The sequence below is a fragment of the Chroicocephalus ridibundus genome, chromosome 3 (genome assembly GCF_963924245.1).
Source record: "Chroicocephalus ridibundus chromosome 3, bChrRid1.1, whole genome shotgun sequence".
In the NCBI taxonomy this organism is placed as follows: Eukaryota; Metazoa; Chordata; class Aves; order Charadriiformes; family Laridae; genus Chroicocephalus; species Chroicocephalus ridibundus.
The window spans coordinates 96,624,026-96,641,233 of NC_086286.1; the positions used below are offsets into that span (position 1 = coordinate 96,624,026).

The window sequence follows — 17,208 nt, forward strand, 5'->3', positions numbered from 1 at the left end:
ATTATTCACACTCCTTCCAGATCACACGTATGAATATTTTGAATGGCGCAGGCCTTTGTACAAATCTCTGTGGGACTTCGTTAATAAGCTGCCTTCTGTTCTGAAAATGTTCGTTAAATCTACCCTTTGTTTTCTCCTCCATAGTTATCATTTTGGCGGCACATTGCTCAGAAGCACACTGCCAGTTGTAGCGTAACGGTGGATTCACTGAGAGGAAACAGGGGGAATAATGTTAACAAATTTTTGTTGTCTTAGCATTCTCCAAATGAGCTTCTGACCAGAAACCCAGAAAACTCCATTGAGATCAATAACCAGGTATGTGGAAGTGCAAAATCAGTGCAATGGAAATGCAGGACTTGTTATAAATAATTAAATACTTACAAACTCTTATAATTATACTTCATATTACTTTATTATTGTGTTATTCTTACATGTTTATGTCCTTTATGTTTCTCAGATGAGAGAAAATAGCAAATTTTACATTTTGGCACAGTTCTTTTGCTACAGAATATATATTGCAGATTAAAATATATATTCTAAATGTCATTAATTCTGTATAGAGACCTGTATGTGCCAGCTTTCTGTGGTCCTAGAATCTGCCCTAATACCATACTTCGTTGAAACCTAGCTTTCATTATAGAACAAACAGTCCATCTAACTCTTCCCATCCCAGAGCTCTTCAGACAAGTGTGAACTGACACAGTGATGCCCTAAGTCTGCAAAAAGCCTGAAATGACTTAGGGGATTGCTGAGGACATGGGAGATCCCAATTTTAGAAAAAAAAGCTGCTACAGAAACCTCATGGTCTTCAACAGTGTGAAATCTGGCTTTTTTTTCCAGCTGCCACTGAAATCAGAATTTGTGCCATAGAATTTGCTCTTTTGTGGAAATAAGTATCTTTCCTTCAGTGCCCTGTCAGGACCTCCCAGCCTCTGCCATGTCTCATTTGACTTTTTCTCACAAGGGGCATCAAGCTGGGCTGAGGGAAACCTGCGCGATCCTTGTGGCAGTGCAGCTGGATCCCGGCTGGGCTGAGGACGGGAGGCAGGGTGCCGAGCCTGGCCAGGGAAGGCAGGGAGTGCTGGAGAAAGCACGCCCTTTAAAGTTGTCACTGTCCAAAATAACCATGCACTAATTTTATTTTGATGAGTATTTTTACCTTTGAACCAGTGCTGTGGTGTATATATGCTTGTGCAAGAGAAGGAAATCCTGATCCCATTTAAATCAACTGACATTTTGTTACTGGTGTTAGCAAGAACATGATTTCTCTCAAAGAGTACTTCATAACAGTAGAATAAATTATGCTTGCCGCAGAATTTAGAGATGAATATCAATGGAACTAAGTTCCATCAGGTCAACAATTATGAAAAGTTCTGGTTTTAAGAATTGACATTTATGTTCAGGTAACGTAATTTTGGCTCAAAAAGAATCTGAATGTATTTAGAGGTATATTATATTTTCCCAGTTCTGTTGAAACATGAAAAAACAGTTTTTCATCATCTAAATGATGTGCTAGTGAGCTGGGATAATATTTAGGTGATGTGCAGTGATAGAGAATACCATGAAACAATATTGTTAAGACTTACTACACTGTGACTGAAAATACTTCCAAATTTGGAGTATTTTTGCCTTTAGTTAGATCTAATTGTGAATTTTGGACACAGCTCTTAGAAATACTATTTGTTAGTATAAATGAGAAATTCGTCATTACATTTCATGCTCACCAAATAACTAACACAAACAGGCAAAGTCTCTTTCTGATCTTATTTCGGTTGTTGAGAATCAGTAAAATCAGTGTGATCAGTAGATGGACACAGATGTAGGTTAAGTGAGATCAGAATCCTAATTTCTGCCAAAAACCAACTGTGTTCATTGCAATATTAGCATAGTTCTGCTTGGAGTCTACTTAACTTTTCTTTTGATTTTCTCTGCCTTTCCCCTAGCAAATAAATTCTCCTGTATTTAAGGTAATTGGAATCACTGACTGTAACACTCAGGGATAATCACTGTCTGGCACCCCTGGAGACAAAGTACAAATCTTCTGACCTAGAAAGAAATTAAAATAAGAAAGATACCACAATCTAGACTCTCATCCAAAGGTAATGGGAACTGCAAAGCTCAACCATACAAAGAATTATTATGGCAAGGACATGGAACTATGGTGGAAGTTTGTCTGGCCCCATGTATAGACCATCCCTGTTTGTGCTCCAAGAATACTCCAGGGGGATTTGTTCAATTTTGGAGACTACATTGGGACAGCCTGGGAGTTCACAAACTAGCTGCAATGCCATTACAGCGAGGCTCACCTGGAAAGATGAGTGCGCTGAGGAGATGAGAATCTGGCCCCACGTTTTCCCAGGTTTCTTTGAGCGACCTCTCCTAGAAAGAAGCTGTTTGGTCTTTACAAAAAGTGGCATCTGACAGCTTGGAAAGAAAAGCTGGTTTCCTTCCCATGCCAAAATTAATAAAATTTTGGACAGAAAAGTACATTTTTATGATGAAGGTAAGAATTTATTGGATAGTAAACTATTTGTTAAATTCCAATAATGCGTTGGAGCCTGACAAGGGTTATAGTTTTGCTGTCAATTCAATTACCCTACACTTTTGGATGCTGGTTTAATTATTTGTTGCTGGTTTAATTAAAAGGCGCTTAAGTCAGTGCAAGTTTTGCCCCTGATGTCAGTGAGATCAGTTGCAGGTCCAAGTTGTCTTAACTCTTAGAGTCATTAATAAAGAGCAGGTCTTTCAGTAAGGCCATCGCTCACAGTCACACACAGTTCATCCTGAGCTATCAGAGCCAAACACAACATAACAACAACCTCACACAAGTTTTAAGTGAGTGGTATGCACTTAACCTAAAGTCTCCTAAACTACAGTCTGCTAAACTACAAAGAGAGCAGTGACCCTTGTGCTATAGGTAAGGAGAAAGAAGGTTGAAATGTATAAAGCAGATTGTTGTTATTGTAAACTGAACAGCGAACGCGGCCTTAAGAAGCTGAAGTTAAATGAAAAGACTGAAGGCATAACTGAGAGAAGACCACCTGAGAGAGAAGCAACTTTCCAGGAGATACGAGATAGATAAGAAGTGACCTCCCTCCAATCTTCCCCACTGCTCCTCTCCCCTCCAGCCATGCGGGGAAGAGTGGGGCAGGGCTGGGGGCACCAACCATTGCTCCTTTGTGAGACCACTCATGTGGGCAGGGGCCCCACTTCAGCAAAGCGAATTGGACGTTGGTTCCTCCAGTTCCCAAGCCTGATGTTGAGTCCTCAGTACATGCATATATATGCCACAAATACTTTTCAGAGGAAGAACAAACTTGCCTAGTTGCCTAATCCCTCCTAAAAATCCTTCTTGAAAGTACAAGCCAGTGACATTAAGCTCCTTCAAGCTCAGTCAAACAATAAACATCAGGAGATGGCTTAATTTAGCTATCCTAAATTGCCATCAGCCTAAGCCTGAACTGAGGAACCTTCTTCTCTGCCACAGTTAACAGCTGCTACTTAGCCAAATATTGGTTTCTGTGGTTTTTGTTGGATTGAGCCTTATGAAAGTCTAACTAGAGCCATCTCACTGCAACCTTTTTTGTCACAGAGAGCAACCTTTATAAGCGAAAGAGAAGCTGGGTCCACCTGATTTGTTTGCTATTTCCATCCAATCCAGCTGCAGTCTCACCAGACAGCTGTATGAATACATGTTCTCCAACACAAGCTACACAGAAGAACAGGAATATGGAATCAGATATTTGAGGAGAGGAATGTGAAGTCATATGTGTAAGCACACTTTAAAATGCTAGTGAGTTGATGACATTCCTACATAGCTTGTTTTCAGGTGATAGTATTTGAACAAAGTCACCATACCTTAGCTAAAGAACAGAGATCTTTTGGACAATCATGTTCTCCGTTGTTTAATCAATCTGCTTTCAACAGTTGATCAGTTAGTGCTTAGATGATGGATCCCTGAGCAACTGACTAAACAGCAATCACTGTGCACTGGGATTTTCTGAAGAAAATCTGTATTAGCCCAACTCATAAAAAGAGATATATACAAAGTGACCTAGAGGCACATCAAAATAGTCAGATCATCTAGACACGAGCACTAGCAGGATGGGGACTGTCTCTGTGGCCCTCAGCAAGTAATAAAGATATCTACTCCATCTGTTTTGATTTACATTTGCGTGAAATGGCAATAGTATTGATGAGATCATGGGGCTAATAAATCAGCTATGATTAGTTTGTCTGCTAATACTTTTCTGTCTCTTTGAAGATAATGTGATAATTATTATTAGGACACTTAATCAGGAATTTCATCATAGATTGTGAATTTTGTTTCAAGATGAAGACATCAAAATGCACACAGGACAACCAGAGCTTATTATCATCTTCTAAAGAGTTTTCCCTTTGCCCACAAATAGAATACTAAATGGGGTTTACAAGCTTTAGTTGCATAGTGTCTCCCATGTTTTATTTCAGTAAGCATGACTTCTGAAGATCCTGGATTAGGAAAATATTCCAGGCATGAGAGAAGTTTCACCCATGAGAACTGCTGCAATTAAATACAAATGAAAATTGATTACAGATTGTTCAGAAATAGAGTTTGTGAGAAATGTACGCTCAGGGAGCCTTGCAGTCCAGCATCACAATGATGAACATATGGTATCTGTGCCACATTTCTCTTGAAGGGGGAGAAAGTGGTATCACCCAAGATCTGCTTGCTTAGGCATGAAAATGAGACATTATTCATGGCAAACTGTTCATGTCTATTATCCAGCCTCTCCCTTTCTAAGAATATACATAAAGGTGTGAAGAACATTGACACTGGAATTCCCAATACTGGGAATGTGAGTTACAGCAAATTGGGATGAATGTGGTAGTTCATCACTCAGTTATTGCTTCAGACTCACAGCAGACAGCAGAGATCATTGCATTTGATATATCCCACACCTAAAAAAAAAAAAAATCTGGAGATTTAAACTACCTTAGAATATTAAGAATCTAGAGAAGACGAAACTTTATAAATGTGATGCATTAGCACAAACTAGCATACTTTTCCATATATACATGAATTTTGATGATGGTAATGATTGTGATCTTTTGGCTGTTCACCTCTTTTCGTTGGTCTTTTCATGCTTACAAATTTTAGTGTCTCTCTCTCTCTTTACATCCATGTGACCAAATATGAATAAATGTCTTTGTGTGTCCAAATATGTCCAGCCTATAGAAAGTGAGTGCTTTATTAATGACAGCTGCAGAACAGGAGTCTGCTTAGTAACGCCTATGCGTATTCCTTGAAAAGGTTCAAGTTTAAGAAATGAAAATCCTTTTAAATAATTGGTTTTATTCAGAAGAACCAAACGGGACATCACCAGCTAGGCTTCTCCCACAGCAAGTAAACCAGCAAGAAATGAAAATGCCTTCTTTATAGGACTGGGGTTCTCTTGTTTTCAAAGCTTTTAGTCTTAACACTGCGTCAGGGCCACCAGCTCCTTCAACCCCGCCGGTACATATTATTCTTTCATCTGCCTGGCTGAACAGCAGACCCCACCAGTCAACGACTAGCATCGCCGAACTCACATTTTCTTAATCTCCCTGCCCTGATGCTGGCACAAGCAGCAGCCTTTTCTTCACTCTCTTGGCTTCTTTATATTCCACTGGCTCCAGAGATCCGCCCTCAGAGCCCGCCAGGACACACATGCCTGTCCAGCCTCCACCTCCTTCCCTTCGCAAGATTAAAACAGAGCCAGCAGCCCGCACCTCCCTCCCTGCTGGGTCCTGCGTGGGGCAGGAGGAGCCGTCTGCACCCATTGCCGCTCTCTTCTACAGGGCTAACGAGAGGGGAACCGACAGTGTGACTATATACACCACATATTCACATGAGAGAAGTGAAGAAAGCCAGCAGTGAAGATGAAAAGCAACTGGTAAGAGAACAAGTGGGATTTAGAGAAATCTGTAAATAAGAGATTAGAACAGTTAAAGCTGTCCTTGCCAGCTGCTGCCTTTGTGGTTTGCTTTTATGACAGCATTATATGGAGGAAATCTAAATAGGAAGAGCTTCATTGACATGTTTTATTATAAGGCAAAGATAAAAAGTTTTCATGTAAAGAAATTGTCTTGTCAAATCTGTTAGTAAATCCTGAACGTGTGTTTTTATACATTTAATATGCATGGCTCTGAGGAGAAAGTCAATAACAGAATCTGTCAGAAACTATAGATTCATACCGGAGTTTTCTTTCTGTTCACAGGAAAATTTCAGGCTTCTTTTACGTGTGTAGTTTTCTGTGGTCTTTCATCTCAGCCACCATCCAGCAACAATCAAGTAAGAAGACAGACTTTATCTGCATTTCATCTTTCTGTAATTTTCACTGTCAGGAGAATTATTCTGAGTTTATTCAAAATTAAAATCCTCTCTAGCTAGCCATCATAGAAAGGGAGAACTAACTGTGTATGTGTATGTATGATTGTACGGATGGATGGATAAGGCAAAGAGGGGAAAAACCAAGAGCTGTGTGTGTTATTGTAAACTCACTATTAGATAAATTTTTAAGGTAAGGATTAAAATCTGGATATAGGTGGTAGATACAATACACAAACCTCCCCAGTCTTTCCGCGCTTCTAGTTAGATATTCTGCTACGTGTGGTGACAAACTGGTTTCACTTTATTTGCTGGGCATAAAATGTAAATGGCTGGACGTCAGCCATATGTCTCATCAAATAATATAGAATGAGCCTGTTTCTAAGGTGTAACATGTCAACCTGAATGTTCCCTTTAAGCCTATGTTGTCAGAAGGAAACCCACATTTATGGTTGAGCCTTTGCAGCACACAAGAGGCTCTCTGTAGGTTAGAAATGCATCTCCTTCCAACTCGCATGCTTCAGTCTTCCCCGTCCAGACTCTACTAACATTTTCCACATTGACCTGATGCTGGACTTGTACAGGACCCTTAAACTTCTAAAAGATGTTTATTTTTCCTTCTTTCTTCCTTAAATTAGGGGGATCGGCCAGGTTTTCATGCTCACTACAGGGATTTTTGACAGATAAGATTCTGAAAAATTAGATTTTAAAATTTGTTTTCCTCAAACAAATTTATTCTACATTCTTTTCTACATTCTTGTTTGGGTCAACAAAAAAGGTCTGTAAGTTCTTCTTGCCCCCTCTCTATATTTCATGAATAACCATTCTCTGATGAAATGTGGCACAGAGGAAGGTGGGAACACATGGAATACCAGAGAGGATGGAAAAGATACCAACATTTTTTCAACAGCCTCTTTAGTTGGCATGAGGTTTGTTTAAGTTTCCTTGGGACTAGGGACACTGTTGATTTAGGTAACTGGCTTTTTTTTCAAAGTTTGCTTAAACCACCAAAAGTTCCAAACCAAAAACTCCTCACACAGCGGACCTTCTTATGCCACAACTATTTCTCCATAACCCTGAAAGAGAAGAATTATTATAACCCTCTCATTTAAAGGTTTAAGAAAATAATCAAGTAATCAATCAATTTATAATTTTAAATTTGGAGCTTTCTAGAAACAGATGCTTATTTACTTAGACCTCTGATTTCTCTAAATACAGTTTAAATGGATTATTATATACATCTACTTTTATTATTATTTGTAGTTCTACTTAATTCATAATATTCTTACTGTTGCTTCACTTAATTTTTTTAAGGTGATCTGAGGCAATGTGCAGGCGCATAGTTAATAAATTCACCCTTTTTTGCAGGACTACCAGTCATTCTGGGTGCCAGTCGTAGAACTGATCTCTGCCCAACAATAAGGATTGGCCAAGATGACTTACCAGGCAAGTAGCATCCCAACTTTTTCAGGAAAAAGCTGCTGTTCAGAAACTTTGTTGGGTTATATTCAGCTCTGCGACTGCACAGTTCTCTAACGGAATTAAAATGAAAGTTACAATCTGGACATACTTTTTTTTTCTTGTAGGCTTTGACCTGATTTCTCAGTTCCAAATAGAAAAAGCTGCATCCCAAGGAATTATCCAGAGAGTAGTGGGCTCCACTTCTCTACAAGTGGCTTATAAATTGGGACCCAATGTAGACTTCAGGATCCCAACCAGGTAATGCATTTTTTTTTTTTACTTTTAAAATATACATATCTTGCAATATTATTGTTTAAGGGATAGATCCTCTGGCCAACTAGATCACCTCATTTGCAAAGCTTTTGGAAGGGGAAAGAGGAGTTCAACTTTATTTTCATTGCTACCAACAGACCAGACTGATTCTGTAACAGCAATTTCAGGGACTTCCACTTTCCTCTACCAATGATATTGATCAGGATGCCTCAAGATTTGCCGATAGAAAGAGATCTACCTCTAGGAAGTGAAGACAAAAGTTGTTGATGACTTCAAAAGAGGAAGGGAGGCAAAGAAAAGATAACAGGAGGAGAGTGAGGAATGTTTTCTCAAAACAGTGACACAAAGAGATCTTTCTGATCATGTAAGGACTGCAGAGACAAGGTAGGTTAAAAGCTGATTGATTGTATGGTAAGGGTCCTTTTTTTTTGATTTTTGAGTAACTGGTACATTTATGTTCCTCGCTGATTTATGGTCACTTAATCTATAAACTATTGCCAGCATGTCACAGGCAAGTTGCAATAGGAGCCAGGATTTAGGAATATAATTGTGTTTGGACTTTACAGGCCAGACATGCTGCCAGTGAGGGAATAAAGACAGTACAGCAGGGTAGAGATGTCTTTGCCAAACTTAGGCAAGTCTGGATTCTGGTCCAGCACCTTATGTAATTAAGAATGCTTTTACTTAGCAATTAACTGGCAAAACCTTTAATTGAACTACCATTTCAGCTAGGAATATTTGGAGTGCAAAATGTTTCTCTCACACTCCAGCTATCACAGCTTTTGCTTGCTGCAGTCCTCCCTGGCTTCTACCTTTGTAACTGTTAAGCTAAGATAGTTTACAGCTTAACTAGCTGGTTACATGGGACTCGTGACTACTTTCCATCCCAGTGGCAAGTCAAGGCCGCTAGTGCATAAACATGAATTCAACCACAGACAGCAAATGGGATCTTTATTTCACTAGAAGTTGGAGATTCTCGGATTCTCAACTCATGCTTCTTAGCTCAGCAGCATTCAAAGCTGTAATATTTTCGTTTTTAAGAAACCTTAGAGTTATTGCTGTAGATGGCTTTAGTGAGATATATGCTTGATATACACAGGTTACCCCTGATCAAGCCGATACCAGCTGCATTAATACACCATGGCATCTCAGCTGACTACCGCCACTGGACTTGTTGGCTGTGTATGGTGCTGTAGTACCATGAATTTACCACATTCAAGACACTGACTGTCACTTTCAGTCCTCATGGTGCAGTCACACTACATTGCTAGCTCACGGTATAGCTGAAATTTGGCTCTGACTCAAACTAAAAAGTCACCTGCACTTGAGCTGAGTGTCTTGTCCAAGGGAGTGGGTTAAGGCTTGACTCCCAACGGTTCTCTAGTGCATCAGTGTGCAGCTCCTCTGTCACTGAGCCTGATCTTTCTGCTCTGCTCCAGAGTTATTTTAGAGTGTGCCCCTCTCCATAAGCTGACTCAGAAGGAGTGAAGTTGGCAGAAAGTAGCTGAGGCTAACAGCTCAGGAGAGGCACACCTTAGGCTATTTCCAAGATATTTTTTAAAAAATAGAACTCTTCACATAATCTTTATAATGTGGCATGGTAGCTTGGTTTTACTGGGATGAACTTGCGATGATGAAGCGCCTGAGAAGCATTACACGAGTTAGCAAGTCATGCAGAGCACCTCAAGCAAGGCTGAGCGTCTTTGACGGCAGGGGCGTAGCTCTGGCTTTCTCAGACCCCGGCATTGCAGCAACCCTGACTTCCTGCTGCATTTCCCTCCGGCCGCCCCCCTGCTGTCCTTTATTCACACCTGGATAATGGGAACTTTTCCCGGGGTTCGGGCGGCGGCGGGAAGCGCAGGGCAGGGGAGGGGAAGGAAGGGGCCGCCCGAGCCGCCCCCGCTCCGCGGAGCTGTCCGCGCCCGCGGTGCTGAAACACCGCCCTGCGCCGGCCACAGGGGAGCGGGGGAGCGGCGGGGGCCGCCGTGGCTGTCGCCGGGCAGGCACGGAGAGGGTGTCACCCAACGGTTCGTGACCCCATGGCTGTGAGCTCCTGCTTCGCCAGGAGATGGGGGAGGCAAAACTAGAGTCAGATGGGAAAAAACACAAAGAGATGTTTTCCTCAGGGGGGCCGCTGACATAGGTATCAAGGCATAAGGGCTACAGGAGCACCGGGGAGGGACCCTCAATGAACACAGCAGGCAACAGCAGCCCCCATGCTGCAGAGATGTCCTCTCACAGCCATATTACTAGCAAGGAACCTGATGGCCATGGACAGTGTCTTCTCTTGCTTTATGGAATAGGGAAGGGTCACCCTAATTAAGTCCATTCCTTGGCATAAGGCATTCAAGCCTTTTGAGGAAGGGATGGGGAGGTGGGCACACATGTAGAAATGGCGTGCAAGCCAATTACGGTATCAGCTCAGAGCACTTGCCTGACTGTCACTGTTCAGTCTATTTATCAGGATTAGTAAAATAGTTTTTTAGACTAGCATATGATCATTATACTAATTCAAACAAGCCCATGTTACAGTGGCTATGGCATGGGAATGGCTCAATTAAATGGGCATGGCTCAGCATATTTATTCAGTTTTTGCTATAGCAATAGCTTATGCCTTGAAAAGCTTACATAGCTTCCTTAAACCACTGCTAAATTGTAGCTTGATCTTTTTGCTACTTAGTGTACTTGCCAAGATCCAGAAGTACATCCCAGAATGAACAGAAATGATTGCACACAAGTCTTAAGCTTCTCCCATCATCTACATAAATTCCTATTGGCCACTGCTTCTTCTAGCGTAAAATCTGCTGAAGAATCAACATAGCGTTCTTTGTGTAGTAAGAACCTGTGAAACTGCCATGACTCATACCCATTGTCTCTGACACGGTGAACCTGTCAGTTTTCAATTTAATCTATGTACCTGTTGTAGGTGTTCATTTGTTAGTAAGTACAAAATTAATACAGGCAATTTGGGTAATAATAGTGTTGATTTTTAATTGCAAGCTTTGAAAAAAATATTAGCACAAAAGAATATGTTCATGATATGTTTTCATGTGGGGGAAAAGGGCTAGCTATCTTTATGCACTATGTGAAATCTTAATCCTTTGACTTCACAAATGCAGCTGTCACATCACAAGGCCCCTGTGTCCACATGGATAAAGTAATATCAGGGACCATTCCAAGGCATTCACACCTGATCGTCTATATTGTTAAAATATTATACAGGACTTTGGCATGTTTTGGGTCCAGACTAATTAGCGCTCTTGAAACAATTCCTGGGCACAGCTTGGCAGCTAGCATAGGCCATGGACTATTCCCAACAAGCAGCTTGCATATAGTCATCATATTTTGGAAGTAAGCAGGTTTAAACTTTTTCATGCCAGCTGAACTTAGTATCAGAGAACAGTCTTGGGCATATTGAATTTAGTAGCATGAAGGTAGCCTTCTAGAAATGTTACCTCTTTGCCTGCATCCTCATCTCAGTAGACAGCAGAGCAATATAAAAATGTAAGCTGCTTTTCAAGCAGTGTTTATATTTGGGGTAGTGGTGTTCTGTGGACCACTTTAGCAGATGATACAACAACCCACAGTATAATTAGAAATTATAAAATGAAAATTGGAAGTTTATAAAGCTTTATCGGTAAGCTTGGAACATCCAGAGAATTTCATAGGAGGATTTCCTGATTTTTCCTTTGGGAATAATGCTTCTCTGTGAAGTAATGCTGAAATGCTTATTCCTGAAGGTCTGGCATTTCCACATTCAGCCACCAAAGTTCTTCACATGCTTTTCCTTTTGCATTACCAGAAAGATATCTTACATAGTATCTCTCCTTTCATATTGATGATGACACTGTAATGGAAAGGACAAAATGGAGCTAAGAAGTTAATTAGCTCATAAGAGAAATAATTAGCTCAGAACTGTATGTTTCTGAAGAACAGAGACCAGCTGAGGGTAATGAGTCCTAGCAAATGACTTCTCGTTAATGACTTAGGACGGTTGCTTTTAAAAATGCTTATCTAGATTTTATTGTTATTGCTTATTTGATGGCTGCCAGGTAGTGTCTGCCAGGTCAACTGTGATTCTAGGAAGCTTCAGGAGGTGCAGACACAGGTGTCTCCAGCTTGAGCAAAGGAACGCCCACCCCTGGGTACATGGTACTGCATTATCATGAGGTTGGCCAGAGGAGCCATCTCTAGTGGATTGTACTAATATTTCTAAAATCTTCATTTAGCAAGGAGTAAGTTATCTCAGTAGGCAATGGAGCTCACCTAAGAAATTAACTTTTAAAGAAACGCATTTGATAAAATAAGCAGTTATTTTGTGGTATTCAAATCAATACATAGTTAACTTTTTAAAATACTTGCTGTTCCTGATGAATTCTGAAGTCAGTGGGATTATTCAGGGTTTCTGCTGCTCAGCCAGATGAATTATCTTGGTTATATTGATGTCTTGACAGGATTTAGTCTTGAAATCTTAAAGAAATCTTCCTGGTAAGCACTCAAGCTATGGGATTAATAAGACTCTTGGGTATTTATGAAAGAGATTAAAAGAAAGCAATAGTGTTTCAGAAGTTCCCTTAGATGAATTACAAATGTTTCACACCCCCAACTATATCTATCACCCCCCAACTATATTTAAAAAATCAAACATACTGATCTTGCACTCATTTCACACATAAAGGAGTTCAGAATAGTCTGAGTACACAAGGAAAGCAGGACTAGACTGCCATCTTACAAACTTAAGATACAAAAATGAATGAAAAAAGTTATCTGATGGCTTATATCCCTGGCAATTTTAAGTGGGTAGGAAATGGATCAGGACTGAATTTGGCCTGTGTGCTTGAAATATCATTTTAAATTTGCCTTATTTTCCAAATACTTAGCATTTTAAGCTGCTGACCTCAGTAGGGTTTTTGCCTACATAAAGATCACAGGCTTTGGGAAAAACTGTGTACTGAAATACATTGATACTGCTAAAGCCAATGGAATTGCTTTGTGTTACTGTTGGAGTAACTGAGATGAGAATCTGTCTCTGCTTTACTTGTAGAATTATAGGTATAAATCTTACACAGTAACAGTCCCCTGCAGAGTACCTTTCTGGCGATGGGTCATGGTGTGCTTCGTTGTGTTGAGTCGTGTTACTGATACTGAGTCTTTAGTTTAAAGGCAGCAGTTCTTCTGATAGGGTATTAAAAGTTTTTTAAAATGTAAATATTTCTCCATGTTTGTGCGCTTTCTTTACTATTCTGTATACGTTTCTTATAATTTAGTTTTCTCTTACTAATGTCAGAAGTGCTTATACAACTTCTCTTCTTTATATCTCACTTGAAAAAGCTAACATATTTCTTTTCTATTTTAATTTCTGAAAAAGAAGGAGGACACATATGATGGCTTGTAAAGGACTAGCGCTATAGCTAAATATGGTGCAAAGAATCCTGTTGCCAATCTGGTATAAACAATCTTCTAATAGAAATACTTACTAGTATTTTTGTTTGTTTGTTTGGGTTTTTTTCCCCAATGTAGTTATGTCAGCTGAGGTGGGGTGAGAATGTGTGTGACATTTTAACCACTATTGCCATGACAGCAAAATTTGTCAGTGCAGAGAAAGAATGAAAATCTCTCCTCAGAGGAGCTGGGATTAGCAATGCCTCCTTTAACTGCAGAGCTTGGTGTATCAGGTTCCCTAGAGTCACTGAACTCGATAGAGAGAAAGTGGAATGTCACACAGAGGCTAGTTAAAAGATTGCCTAACAATGCCACTTTCAATAAGGTGGTAGGAAAACCAGCTCATGTGCAAGAACAAACAGTGTGATTCAGCAAATGAAGAGATAAACGACTCAGATGAGCTAAGGTTTTAGCAGCAGAGGACATTGAATACTTATTTAAGATATACTATGGAGGAAGAAGGACACAAAGGGACATAAAAGATGTGCTGAAATGGATCAGGAGCTTAGCAAGGGTCTAATGTGTGTCTGGATGGGGAGAGGGAGTATGTTCCTGGAGCGGGAAAGAATATATAATATATTGTGTAAGCTAGAAGCCTAACAAAATGATAGGGGACAGCAGCACACACTGGAAATGGCTCATAGGAGGAAAGGTACAGTGTCCATGCATTGACAGTTGCATTTAAGATGGTAAGGCACAAACTGAAACTGAACAATAAAATAACACAAGTTAGATAAAATGCTATCAGACAAAGCCAGCTGGGACAGACTACTGCATCTGCAGCCACCAGAGTCACCAGTCATAGCAATAAAGATAATGTCAAGGAACCCCCTCTCCCACCTTTGTGTATTTCCACACCTTGTGTAATGAAATAATCTCCCAGTTAAACATTCCTCTTCCTCATAAACCAGCTTTCAGGTGTATGTAAAGGCTTGTGGGGAAAAGGGAGAAACACCAGCAGTTTGGGTAGCTTATTAATAAGACAAAGCTGCTGCTGCTGCTTCCAGCCTTTCCTTGGTCCTCACTGAAATCTTGCTGAGGCTGTGCCGTCGCCTGCTGGAATAGGATTGCACTACAGCTTTGGACACTTAAACATCAAACTACAAATTGTGGAGGCTTTATCTGGAAGTACTCTCTTACTAAATCGTTAGTTATCAGGCATACAGAATGAGAACTAATTTATTCAATTTTTGCCTTTTTTTTTTCCCTTAGCCTAAGGCCTAAGACTCACTAATAATGTCTAAATTAGTGCTGATGTAGGATCGATCTGCCACTCAAAAATAATCTTTGTTCAAAATGCTTACTTGCCTGAGAAGTTATTCTAATGAAAGCTAGTGACAAAATAGCTCTGCGTGTCTCTGTAATTAATAAATTTATTCAAATGCAACTTATTCTTAAATGTGAATAGATGGCAAATAATGTATTGATGTGTTGATGTCCACTGGACCATGACACTACAATTTTACAATTCATAGAATAGGAAAAGGCATATTTTAAAAACATGCTACTGGATTCACTGACATATTTGAGATAAAAAATGATATTACTGTTTTGCACAGTGACACAGCCTGTACTTGTTTGGGTTTTCAAATGTCATGCTATAGGAAATGCAAAAGAATGAAATGTTTTATATGTAGAAAATATGTTCCCCGCTACTTGTAGTCTTGTGGTTGAGTATTGCAAGACATAATATATTTTTAGTGTGGGTTCTTACTATGCGTATATTTGTCTATGAATGATTTGTTGACTGATTTCTGCTGAAGTGATAGTTAATACGTTAACAAACTAGTTATCGTCAGGCTGAGCAAGAAAATGCATTTGCAAAAGACATTCTTATATCTTCAAAACCAAATTAGATCTGCACTGGCTATCTACTTGGTCAATTATAAAGTCACACTATGTTGACTGATTTTGTAAGTGTAATACTAGGAAATAGCATAATTGTAGGATATACTTTCCAAGTGTGAAATCTGTCATTGCTCCATGCATAACACTGAGAAAAGGTTCTCATAAATATTATACAATGTTGGAAGAACCCACATTTCTGAACTAGTTCCTTTTACCATTAGCAACACTAATGACTCAAAAGGACATCCCGTTTGGGGATTCTATATGTGGAAGAGCACTGGTAAATGCATGGTTGAAATATGGTTCCACTGAGTAACTGTTTCTCATTGCTCTGTGGTGATACGTGGAGCTTTTCAGAACTCACAACAAATTAACTTTATTTTGATCCTACACAGTGCCATATATTCCAACGGATTGCCTGATGAATATTCCTTTCTAACTACTTTTCGGATGACTGGGGCCACACTTCAGAAATACTGGACTATTTGGCAGATTCAGGATTCTTCAGGAAAAGAACAAGTTGGAGTGAATCTCAATGGTCCAATGAAAAGTGTTGAATTTTCTTATAAGGGAGCGGATGGAAGTCCCCAAACTGCATCATTTTTGCATTTGCCATTCTTGTTTGACTCCCAATGGCACAAGCTTATGATAAGTGTGGAAGCAAACAGTGTCACACTTTTTATAGACTGTATTAAAATAGAATCCTTAAACATAAAACCAAAAGGCAAAATCAGCGTTGATGGCTTTGCTGTGCTTGGAAAACTTAAAAATAATCCTGAAATTTCAGTTCCGGTAAGTTCCAAAATATTTTATTACTGCAAAAAGTATTTTATAGGATCTTTACACTTAGTATTTTTTTGTGGAATGCATCTTCAAATGTTTTCTGGAAGCAGAACTGGCAGAAAATAACAACTCCTTGGCAGGTAAGTACTAGCATTACTTTTTAAAGTTTGCCCATATAAATACTGTGTAAGGTAAGAGATGACTAAGATTATGTCTAAGTGAAATTTCTCAGACATCCACACTTCTGTCACTGGAATCTGCTCTGTCTGGATGTACCAGTTGTGTGTTCCTCTGCTTATCTCATATGCGGAGCTTGATCTAGAAGAAAGTCTCAGGACATGGATTTGTGGGCTGCATCTCACACCAGAGAGAGCAAAACATTCATTGAGCAAGAACTGGGACCCCTCTCTCATATGTGTGCACCACTCATCAGCCAGAGATAATTAAATGTGTCTCTGATGGAATAAATATTTTAAATCCTTAATAAAAAGGGAATACCTCCTGTAAGGGAGATCGACGGAGGTCCTTTTTGATCTACTCTGACGTTCACGCAGGAAAAAAGAGACCTACGTTTAAATCTCAGCGCTAAATCAGAGATTAACGTGACTACCTTATACCTCAGGAGACTGCTCTAATCTCATCGTCCGACCTGGTATGATCATGTTAACAGTCACTTTTCCTCTTTAATTAGCTTGAGTTTTTTGAAAAAGACTGTCCTGGAGTAGACAGTGAACTCTTAAAGCAGGTTCTTGTTTATGAATCCAACGAGTGATAAGTATAGCATCAGAGACTAAATCCAATCCAAGCGAAGGGCCCAGCAGAGCTGAGACATCACTCATCTCCACAATACCTTCTCCTGGCTAGCTCAGGACATCACACCCCCATGTCATGGCTGCCGTGAATCCCTTTGGTAGACATTTAACTTCCCCTGTGCATTGCGGTAGATACCTAAACTCACTGCAGAGTGCTGCTTCTGTGTAGCCAGAGTAGGCAGTGAAATGCTTATTCTATATCCTATTAGGGGATTTAATGCTGAAAATATCCTCTTCATG

At 39.9% G+C, this 17,208-nt stretch overlaps 1 protein-coding gene across 2 annotated transcripts in view; it reads left to right on the plus strand.

Annotated features, from left to right (window-relative positions):
* The first annotated feature begins 5,901 nt into the window (after positions 1-5,901).
* Positions 5,902-17,208, plus strand: part of COL9A1 (collagen type IX alpha 1 chain) — a 74,786-nt gene continuing 63,479 nt past the window's right edge. For both annotated transcript variants that reach the window (XM_063331123.1, XM_063331124.1), the window contains exons 1-5: positions 5,902-5,915; positions 6,240-6,313; positions 7,718-7,795; positions 7,936-8,068; positions 15,769-16,165. In XM_063331123.1, the coding sequence (XP_063187193.1) occupies positions 5,902-5,915; positions 6,240-6,313; positions 7,718-7,795; positions 7,936-8,068; positions 15,769-16,165 (696 nt within the window). The remainder of the gene's footprint in view (positions 5,916-6,239; positions 6,314-7,717; positions 7,796-7,935; positions 8,069-15,768; positions 16,166-17,208) is intronic.